The sequence below is a fragment of the Typopeltis vanoorti genome, chromosome 7 (assembly GCF_054136105.1).
Source record: "Typopeltis vanoorti isolate ZY-2024b chromosome 7, IOZ_Tvanoo_1.0, whole genome shotgun sequence".
In the NCBI taxonomy this organism is placed as follows: Eukaryota; Metazoa; Arthropoda; class Arachnida; order Uropygi; family Thelyphonidae; genus Typopeltis; species Typopeltis vanoorti.
The window spans coordinates 121,789,508-121,801,870 of NC_143555.1; the positions used below are offsets into that span (position 1 = coordinate 121,789,508).

Here is a 12,363-nt window from a genome sequence, read left to right on the forward strand (position 1 = left end):
AGGGCTGCCACATCTTCACTATTACCGATAACCCTTCCCAGCTTCACATCATCTGCAAACAACTGAATATCGCCTTGCAATCCATTGATAATGTCATTGATATAAAGGTTGAACAATACAGGTCCCAGTACTGAGCCCTGTAGAACATCACTTGTAACCTTCTGGTTCCTTGATATTGCCCCACCATACACAACTTTCTAATACCTATCAGACAGCCAATCCTGAATCCAGCTGACTAACCTGACATATAAACCCATGTGCTGCAACTTAAATATCAGATTATTGTGTGTGGCATCCTGTCATATGCCTTTGAAAAATCTAAAAAAATGACAATATATGCCTTTCCCCTCATCAACTGCTCTTGTCACTTTATTATAAAAGACAATCATATTACTAAAGCAAGAGCGCCCCTTAACAAATCCATGTTGATTCTCACAAATAACATTACCCTCATCTGCCCAATGCTGTATATAGTCCCTCACTAATTTCTCCAAGACCTTAACAACTACTGATAACACACAAACTGGCCTATAATTAGACACTTCCAGCCTGTTACCACCTTTGTGCAGAAGCACTATCTTACCTTCCTTCCATTCCTTGGCGTACCTTTCCCACAGCCAGACCTTCTTCTCCAGGATGAAATACTCCAATAAAGTGCTCATTGAACAACTCCACTATGTCCTCTGCATCAGTCACTCTATTCCCATTTTTATCCCACAATGTCATTCTTCCACAATCATTTCTCCTTCTACTGGCCACATAGCCAAAAAATTTTCTTTGGATCTTAGTGCCAATCTTTTCTCATATTCCAGTTTTGCCTTCTTCACCATACTAGTCATTCTCCTGGCCTGCATCTTATATTCTTCATGTATCTTCCCTCCTTATATCTCTTCCATAATTTCTTTTTCAACTGCAGTTCCTGTTTGATATTGTTTGTCATCCACTTTACACCAAATTGTGTCTGCTTCTTCACTCTTGAGATACAGCTTACTATTGCTGCTAACAAATATTCTTTCACAATTTCCCAAGCACTAATGACATCCTGGCCTTCCAATTCTGCCCTCCATGGAACTTCCCCTTGTTGATACCTAAGATTATTATAATCACCTGCCTTATAATTCCACATACATTCCCTTTTCTTTGATACACCTGCATGTCTATTCATCTTTGAAGTCAAAACCACATGGTCACTATCTCCAACTGGTGGGAGAGATGCCATCTGACTTATTATCAGCTGTTCTGATGCTATGACCAAATCCAAAACTCTTGTATAAATATTGTACATAAATAAATTGTATAAATAAATAAATAAATATTGTATATTTATATCTTTGTCTTCAAGGAAATCAATATACAGCAGTTGGAAGTGTATAGCAGTAAACACTTTTATAGATTCTAGTTTACTGAATACAATATTTGTCCCACTAGTAATTTGTAATTAAAAAGTATTTTAGTTATTTCTAGATGGTGTTATATTTTAAAAACTGACTGATTGTTGAAGCTTACTGCCATTCAAATATTCTAAGAATTTTACATCACTGTATCTGGAATGATAGACACGTTAACATAAGAATATTTTAATATTTGCGAAATATTTCAGTCTGAAACTAACAGACTATCTTCAGTGGTTACATAGGAACAGTTTTTAACAAGGTGGAATATGAACAATTGATCATTCAAAAGTAGAACGAGCCATGTGATGTTACATTGCTAAGCATTAAAGAGAGGAAAAATTTCATCAGAGTGCTGACTAAATTATAGGTATTAATTCACAATTTCATATAACAATCTTAATTTATAAATAATATTAGACTAATGTAGGAATTAAAAGTCTCAATTAAAAAAAAATTAATGTGTTATCTGGATTAAACTTTCCCATATTTTTGATAAGGATATACAATTTCGATTCAAGTTACAGCGTTGAAGTAAGGCCTCAGCACTCTCTTTGAATAGGCATTCAAATTTATAGCAACATCTGTGTAGAAGGTGAGTCTTGGACCAGAGGATGTTGTGGCTTGTCTCTATCCCGTGCTGAGTTAATCCAGACTTATCGGATTTGTTGTGCAGAATGTAAGATTATTGTTCTTGAATTCTTTTTTCTATAGAGCATCCTGTTCTACTTTTGAATGATCAATTGTTGGTATTCCACCTTATTAAAAACTGTTCCTATGTAGCCACTGAAGATAGTCTGTTAGTTAGTTTCAGACTGAAATATTTGGCAAATATTAAAATATTCTTGTGTTAACGTGCCTATAATTCCTAAGTATAATGTCACAAGTGTCTCTCAAGAGCACAAATCACTGTATCTGCTTGATCACACTCAGCATTCAACTACATGTCGTAATGTTATTTTACATAGGAAAAAAAAAAAGAAAAAGATTATGACAATATCTAACTATCTCAGTTATGATTTCTTCAGGAAGCAAGATGATGAAAACTGTATAATTTTGTTAATATTAATATTCTTTCTACATTTAACTCAAATATAACATAGACATTCCTTTAAATTTGTGCATTTTATTCTTACATTTTTGATTAAAGAAAAAAAAATGGTAACTATTAGTCATTTTATTTAGCAGGGCAGTTAAATAAATACGTATATAAAATGTTTTGGTAAATTAGTGTGTGTGTGTGTACAGTGTTATGCAGTAATTCAATTAGCATAGGTTTGAACATTCCTGTTGATTTAGAATCATATACCAAGTCTTGTTTGATATGTGCACATAATCATTAATATTTCTTTAAATGGTATATCAGCAGTTATTGAGCAAAACAGACTTTACGTGACACAAGGAATAAATTCTAGTATGTAATGTCCAGGGATTTTGAGGTACTCGGTTGATTCCCCCCCCCCCTTCCCCTATCCCAGAATCCATTCCCTAAAATGATATAAAGATATATTTTGCTATGAGAATGAATTAAGACACTTAATATATATGTAAATATTAATCTGGTCTTCAAATTGATTATACATATCTTTTCTCCTTGTCTCTCAAACTCAACTACACGAGCCTTTAATATCACCTTTAATATTAAAATTATTGCAATTAAACATCATGCAGCACATTAAAATATATAAAATGACAAAGAATAGTCATTTAGTAGTACCACTTATTTTAAAGGTGGAAATATTTTTTAAGGATAGGATGCTGTTTAGACTGAAACAAATAGTTTTTGTTTTGTATTGGAAAGAAAAAAAAATGAAGTACATTGAATTGCATTATTATTATTTGAATAGACTTTTAGCTTGGACAGATGAATGTAGTTGTAGTTTTAATATTAATAAATGCAAGGTGTTACTTTGGAGTGCAGGGGTATAAGGTTACGTACTTCAGGGAGTGGATGAGATTTGGAATCTTGAAGTGATGGTAGATGGTGGACTGAATTTCTGAGGACACATTGCAAGTGTTGCAAAGCCAGCACATCGTATTGCTGCTATAATAAAAAGTGCACTGACATGTAGGGTACATTTAACATTGACATGTAACATTTAAATAATAATAATAATTATTATTATTATTATTTAAAAGATAATGAAATAACTCCAAAGCAGTCAAGACTAATTGAGAGAGGCCATACATCATCCACATCAGTTCTCATACCTTTTCTTAAAATCATTTACGCTAGATGCACTCACTACTTCAACATGCAAACTGTTCCACTCACTGATGGCTTTAGGAAACAAAAATCTAGGTTTTACCTCTTCCTTAATTGCACACAAACTTAACTTCCATAGATGTCGCCTTGTACTCTTCCCACCTCCTATATAATGAAAAATTTTACGAACCAATATCCTATTAACACCTTCTCAAAAGTTTATACACCTCTATCATATCACCCCCCCCCCTTTCTTCTGTCCACCAGCATTTGCAGTGTACATACACTGTCTGTCCTTGTATCCTACATTCCATAATCCCAACATCATTCTTTGTAACCCTCGTTGCAGTCTTCCAATGACTTCTTTATCCCTTTGGAAATCAGGAGACCAAATCTGCACACAGTAGTCCAAGTATGGTCATATCAAGACCTTGTAAAAAAGCAAAATGACTCATAACCTTACATGTCAATGTTCATTTCAACATTGCAATTATCTTCTGAATTGTATTTGCAAATTTTGTGATGTAACTTTTGAAATTAAATTTTCTATCCACCATAACTCCATAATATATGCAAAGTACATAATTAAGTACTCATGAGTGAAGATGTTCAGAAGATTTATAGTGAAATCTTGAAAACATTTGATTAAAATATAGTCAATAAAAAGGAATTAGTATATTCTAAATGGTCATTTTATATTTGCTCAGATACGAACTTACAATTTATAGTCAATAAAAAGGAATTAGTATATTCTAAATGGTCATTTTATATTTGCTCAGATACGAACTTACAACTTCCCAAAAGATGTTCCATTATTCTACTTTTTTAAAGGTAATCAGTGAAAAAAACAAAAATTCTCTCCAAGCAAGCAAGTAGGCAGATTGACATGAAGCAAGCATTGAATTGTCTACCCAGATATATGCAAGCAATATTTTTTCATTTAGAGATATTGCAAAATACAAGTAACTGTTCTTAGCAACAAAAGTAATTTTACATAAGACTTATACTTAGAGCACTTATAAATTAGTTATCATATATGCTATATAGCTTTTATATTTGCATTATAATTTTAATTCTATAATATTTTTTAAAATTATTTAAAAAAATATCCAGTGGGATTTAAGTAGCATTTTTTTATTTAAAAAAAATTTCATCCAGTGAGATTTAAGTAGCATGGATAGCTTCTCTTAGTACAGAAGTTATCAGATAAATTCCTTGACTAGAAAGAATTTCATGTATTCTAAAAATGCTATCATACTTTGCACTCTAGATTTCAACATGCAAACAGAGATAAATATGATTGCAGATATACTAAAATACCTAATTATTAGTTAAATGGTAAATTTTTTCATTTTGTTACAGAAGTTGGAACATTTGAACTAATTCTAATTGAATTTTTGTGTTATTTATTTGTAACATAGCAATAGAGGATAAATATCCTAGAAGACCAGTTGGTGATCAGTATATTGATTTTGACAAATTTAAGAAGACCGGTATGTCTTTAAAATATTTTATTAAATTAATACTGATTTGAATTAGATTATTCACTTTAAGATATGAAAAAAAAAAGATTTTTTTGCATATTTTAAGAAGCATAACACATTATATATATATATATATATACATATACATATATATATATATATACAGGGTGTTCGGGATAAATTTGACATATTTATAATTAATTATATTTTTCCGTAAGTTACATGTATTAACACACACTTCTCTTCATTTAAAAGTTTGGACCCTTCTTCATTCATATACAAGATGTCAGAAAGGATGGATAGCTGGAACCCACCTGAATCATGGAAGAGAATAACTTGTATCATGATGATTCGTGCCCGCCATCAAAATAAGGATATTACGACTGCTGCCCAATGCTCCCTGAATACAGTAAAAACAATCAGGCATGAACTAGAGACTTGCAATGGTGACTACGAGGATGTAGCAAGAAGAAAGATCCCTAGCAGACGATCTGATTGCGTTCGTACAGCAGAATTCCTCGCAAATCTGCAGGAACAGGTGTTGAAGAACCCTGGCATTGGAATTCGGGCTTTGTTCGTGGAGTTGCTAACTGTAGTCGAGCCCTGGATAACAAGGGTAGCCAATGGTAGGCCGTATGTATGGCAGCAGGATTCGGCCCCTTGCCACACCTCTGGGAAAAGTCAAAAATGGTTGTCTGAAAATTTCTACGACTTCACCAGTCCAAATGTTTGGCCTCCAAACTCTCCAGACCTTAACCCCATGGATTATTTTGTATGGGGCGCAGTTGAAAAAGACACCAATCGCACTTCCAGTAATACAAAAGCCCAGTTAATGGATAAAATTAAAACAGTTTTTGCGGCCCTTCCCAGGGAGACTGTAGCATCAGCTTGTTCGAGGTTCCGAAGCAGAATTGAAGCTGTGATCGATGCTAATGGTGGTTATTTTGAGTAAATCTTGTTGATAGTATTGTAATTAACTCTGCCTGTAATGTTTTTTTGTCAATTCATTAAATTTAATAGATACAAAGAAGATTTTCTTTTTCCTTACGAAACTGTCAAATTTATCCCGAACACCCTGTATATATATATATATATATATACATATTTGAAGTAGATTAAATGCCTTGAAGTCAAGATTATAAAGGTGACAATAAATGTGAAAAGGTGATTATAAAGGTGGACTTGGCTTCCAGCCATTTAATCTACTTCATATATGCCTCTCAGCTGACTAAATCCATTATATTATATATATCCTTGTGCAATTAGGATAAAATGTCGTGTTGTTAATTAAAATAAATGTTATTATCTTATTCTAGTGTTCTGCTTTATAAACTCTTAGTTTTACACACACACACACACACACACACACACACACACACACACACACACACACACACACACACACACACACACACACACACACACAAATTTTGAGCAGGATAAAATTGAATTGCATACTGAAAAGAAAGGTTTATAAGAAAATTCTAAAAACGAATCAAGGAGCAATTTTCAGAGGTGAACTGCACACTCAAATATTCAAACATCTTTGAAGAAAGAATGAAAAAATTTGAAAACAAAAGAACCAAACCTTGGAGATTCGGTAGCAAATTCTGAAGAAAACATTGTTTGATTCAGCCAGAGAGGCATGTTGTGAGGTTGTCTTAAGGATAGAAAAATCAGAACTCTATGGTGGACTCAAGAAGTTAAAGATGCAGTCATGGAAAACAAGAAAGCATATCAAAAGTTCCTGGCAAACAAGTGAGCTTGTACTCTTAGAGAATACAGAGAAAAATGTAAGAAAGTTAAGTACTCTGCAAAACTAGCTAAACAAAAGTTAAGGAAGACTTTGGTAAGAACAAAAAAAAATAAATATCAGGAAGATGACAAAATATTCTGGAGATTATTGAAAAGGCTTAGAAATGGAGAAAAGAGATCAGAATAAAAGAAATCAGAGTTGATAAAAGTGACATGAAAACTGAAGATAAAGATATTCTATATGTCTGGAGTAATTACTTTGAAAGACTGCTAAAAGAAACAAGCAGTGTCAGCATAATGGTAGCAAACTCCCAACAGGAATGCAGTCAGGAATACATATCCATATTTGAAGTAGCAAAAGTCATCAAAAACCTGAAATATGGAAAGGCAGCTTGAGTAGATGAAATTCAGGCCAGACATGCTCAAATATGGAGGTACAAAATACAGACAAAACAAAAATCTTGATAATTGAAAAAAAAACAAAGAAAAACTTCTCCTTGAATGGATCAACAATTGAACAGGTAAAACAATTCAACTATTTAGGAACAGTAATAACAGAACACCTGGATACCATGACCACTATTAAACATAGAATATCGACTGCATGGTCATCATTTAAAAGCTAGGTAAAATCTGGAAAAATAATAAAATCTCCAAACCTCTAAAAATAAAATTATATGATGCAATTATAATACCCACTGTGCTATATGCTTCAGAAACTTGGACACTCAAGAAGACAGCGATACAGAAACTGGAGGCTTTCGAGATGAAATGTCTCAGAAATAAATAAAACAAAATGGACGGAAAAGAAAAACAAATGAAACTGTAAGACAAGACCTCTAAAATATACAGACTCATCAATTGAAAAGATCAAAAGAAGACAACTTCAGTGGTATGGACATACGAGAGAATGCCATCAAAAAGACTACCTAACCTTGCTCTGTATGCAAGAATAAAAGAAAAAAAGGAAGACCAAGAACTAAATGGATAACAACAACAATAAAGGTCAACTCTGGATTGCAAACATATAGACAGCTCACCAGCCACACAAGAAACCGAGACTCCTTGAGGTTGTTGTGGAAACATGGAAGACTCAACCCATCCCGAAGAGAAGAGGACAGCAAGTAAGTATAAAATAAAGGACTACTAAAAAATAAAATAAAGGACTACTACTAAATCAAGTTATTAACAAATCTTTTCACAGAATTTTCATAACAGAAATATAGTACAACTTGACACGCTAATAGATTATAAGACAAATATAATATAAAAATTATGCTACTGATGATACACTATTACGATCTCTGTGATTCATCATTATAGTATAATGTTAAGCAAATATTAATGTTTTGCTAAATTTCTGTCTAGAGATCTTATTCTCAAATTAAATATCACAGCATGCTAAATAATAATATTTACCATGCCGTGTTTCCTCAAAACATGAAATTTATCCTAATACTCTTACTCTCCACATTAAAGAGTAAGAGAATGCCTACATAAATGCTGTAACAAATATCTTGAAACTAATCGCTTTACATGTTAGAAATTGTTCATCAGAAGAGTAAGAGGAAGAATTGTAAATATGTCAACAGACAATCGGTATCAATGTATAGTATTATAGCTAGAATATGTGTGTAGGAAGCAGTGGCATCAAATGCCCATTTAGGTTGGGGTGTGCTGCCTCGTGGCCTATGCAATCCACGCGACAAAATTCATGTCAATTTGACCTTATGATTGCATTTTTATTGATGTATGAAAGTTTTAGGAGTGCATAACACATCAGTGCTCATCTCAATTGGTTCAATGCCATTAATTATAGGATAACTTTGAATACTTGAATTTATCAGTTAATATAATTTTAAATATGGAAAGCATAAAGACCATATGAACAATAGCTATGCTTCACACATGCTGTTTATATGGAAAAAAAAAAAAAAAAGGAATTAGGCTTTGTAAGGCCTTAATCAGGATTTCTGTGCTCAGATTTGGTCACCGGATTTTCATAGTGACAAGATATGTTAGAAAGGGTCCAGAGAAGATTCACAAAGGTGGTCAGTGGTCTTTGGAATGTGGAGTATAAGGAGAGAGTGAGAGAATTTAAGTTGCAGAGCCTCGTGAATAGGAGGAAGAGGATGGATATGATTGAGACATACAAGCTAGTCAGAGGTTGTTATCAGCTTGACATGGAAGAGATTTTTCATAGAATGGGAGAGGAGGATAGAACAAGAGACCATCACTGGAAACTGTATAAGGAGGGTGTGAGTAGAGGAGTGAGGAGCAGGTTCTTTGCATGAAGAGTGGTTGGCGAGTGGAATGCATTGCCTTAGTGTTGTGAATGTAGACACATTGAATCAGTTTAAAGCATGGTTGGATGAGCATTGTGTGCAAATGTGTACCTCCTACGATCAGTCTCTGACTACATGAAGGTTGGGTGTTAATAATAATAATAATGATAATAATAATAATTTACGCTTCATGGTGAGATTAAATTATTATTGGCAAATACTACAGTGAGACATGGATAATTTGAATTTTGATATGATTTTTAAATGCAGCCACAATAATATGCACAGTAATCGGAAAAAGTAATCACTTGGGAACTTATTTTTTTGGGTTGAACCAAAAAAAGGCTGAAATAACTTATTTTACTTATTTATGCACAAGTTCCATCTGCCTTCGACTACAACCATACAATCCACGAAAGCTCTGGCAGAAAATGGGACATTCAGTAGAGCATCAACACTGTTTCCCATTGTAATTATGAGCAAAAAATTTATGCATTATTTATAGAAAATTATATATAACAAACGTGTCTATATCGGTGTTCTAAACACATCAGTTCACACTTCATGCATGCAAAAACAGATGAAACTCAGAAAACAAAAATTGCAACTCAGTCAAATGACAACATTCAATTGGATTGGTTGACACAATAACCAATCACAGACACTGATTTCTGGGTATTATTGTCTCAACGAGCACCCTGCCTTGCCTTCTAGATGGTTTAAAACTACTGAAACACTAAGAATTTGACCCACTGCATCATCTGTTCAAAGATGGCCATATTTATGACTGCACACCGGGGCTATTAATCCGAATATGATGCATGTTTACATGCCAAAAAGTGTTCTCTTCATGAAACATTAGTATGTTTTGTTTCATTTTAGGAATCATGCAAAACCAGGAAACAATTAGAGGGAGTCTTTAACAGAAATAAACACAAAAATATAATATCGGTGATATTGCTATTTCTGTTGGTGTGCACCACACGCACCTAGCACCCCTGGTAGGAAGAGAGTGTTTGGATTAAGTAAATGCCTGGAATGTTTAATAATGAGAATGTTATGTGCAGTAAATGAATTGCATTTGAAGAGATATGAACAGAAAATTTAGAGAGAGACTGCTGTTTTCTGGACAAGCAAGTTGAGTTATAAAAGTGGTTCTTGTGGTGAATGGCAGGAATGGCTTCATTTAGGAGACTATGGTTTGGATAACAGAAGGTTGTAAAGCATATCATGGAGCAGAATGGTAACCGAGTGGATAATAATGAGTATAGGCTTACTAGAAATACTGGCAATGTATTACTTTTGCTGAATACAAATGCAAAATTATATGAATAAGTTTCATAGTGGGATTGCCATAGGCCAGGAAATGTTGAGGGTGATCAGATAGCATTTTTAAGCAAATTAAGTTAGCTTGTGAAAAGTAGGTAATCATTATGAGAAACTTCAACTTTCCAATATGAATTATAAAGAATTGACATCTAATAAGAAAGAAATTGATTTCTGGGAATTTTGAAAGGGCAGTTATTTCAAGGTAGCACATAGTTGATGATACACAAGGATCAATAAGCTAGAATATGAGCAGAAAACATATTGATGTGAAATTACAATGTAGGTGATTACAGCAGATGTAGAAGATATCTAGGAACTGCAGCATTAATGAAATAACAATATGTATACTACATATTATATTACATATATATACTTGAAAGAAGATATTGAGAAGAATAAATAGAACTAGATTGAAATGGATGACTAGGAGAATCAAACATAAAAATGGTAGAATGAGATAAAAGTCTGAATATGAACTGAGTATTTATGTCAACTAATAGCTTCTCATATTTTTATGTACTTAGGGAAAAGTGGAGGAATAATGGTGGCCATTTCATTGGCGTATCATCTCTGAAAATACCTGTAGAAAGTAAAGATGTAGAACAGAACATTAGTGAAAAAATGATTAGATTACAGAGAGAGAGAAAGAGAAAGGGAGGGAGAGAGAGAGAGAGAGAGAGCAAAGAACAGAGGTCATCTATTAAGTGGACTGTCCTCTTCTGGATATCATAAAGATAATCAGAAGAGGTTATCTTTTAGAGAGACTTTTTGATATATATCATCCCACACATGCCAACAGTATTTTAAGGGATGAATGAATTGGGAAATATAATTTTAGGAGTTCAGGTAGAAAGTACTTTCTTGAACAGCAGAGGATGGCAAGTGTTTTGTAGGCTGAGAAGGCCATGGATGTGATGTGATGTATCTGTGCCAACAGAGGTTAGAAATGTCAGTCACCTCAAAATGAGAAATCAGAGTTCGAGCATGTTTTTTTTTTTTTTTTTTTTTTTTTTTTTTTTTTTTTTGAGAGAGAGAGAGAGAGAGAGAAAGAGAGAATTGAAGAGTAATTGGGTGATGGTTTGTTAACATTTATTTATTTATATTTTTTTTTTGAAATGTGCTGAAATATATGTTTTTTTGCATATATAGGGTATTTCTGGGTATTGCTAGTCAATCAGAAAAACTGATTTTTGCTACCTAGGATTTGTTAATATAAACCCTAGCTACCATAGATTTTGTTATTCCACATCTTAAACTCATTTATTGTCTACGTTCAGGCAGAGCATATTTTATGTGCACACGCACGCACACACACACACACACACACACACACCATTCTCTGTACAGAAAATCAACTTCTTATTTACTTGTACATCTTCCAGGGAAGGTATCTTTTTTTCCTAGTCTCTGCTCATGGAATATATCTTCAGTGGTCATCTAGTAAATACCTTTCTTCTATATGTATTAGTCAAATAGTTCCTACACTTTTTATCAATTAAATTTTCCAGATTAAAATCTATTCTCATTACATAGTCAAGATGTCATCTTTATCTGCCTTTGCGTCAGTTTTCTTCAACTCCTTGATGGTGACAAAATCTAGGCATAATAATTGTATATGATCACACAAGAACTTTTACAAAGGAACTATACCATCCTCATCGCTATTCATTATCATTCTTACCATTGTAGTAATCCTCTGGATTGCCATCCCCACTTTTTGTGATATGTCTTCTCCAAACCTCAACTTCATATCCTTCATTATTCTGAGATCTCCTGTCTTCTCACCTTCCTATATATATTCTCACTGATACAATATGCATCCTTCCATCTGTGGATTCAGAGTTTGAGACTTTACACTTAGCTATTTTAAAACTGGTATTTCCATTATTTCCATTCAAATGAATGGAAATAAT

General features: G+C 33.3%; 1 protein-coding gene across 1 annotated transcript in view; it reads left to right on the top strand.

The window, feature by feature from the left end:
- Positions 1-12,363, top strand: part of LOC150105008 (protein Obscurin-like) — a 790,953-nt gene that overhangs the window by 534,763 nt on the left and 243,827 nt on the right. Inside the window, exon 52 of the mRNA XM_090395103.1 lies at positions 5,019-5,090. Within this exon, the coding sequence (XP_090251229.1) occupies positions 5,019-5,090 (72 nt within the window). The remainder of the gene's footprint in view (positions 1-5,018; positions 5,091-12,363) is intronic.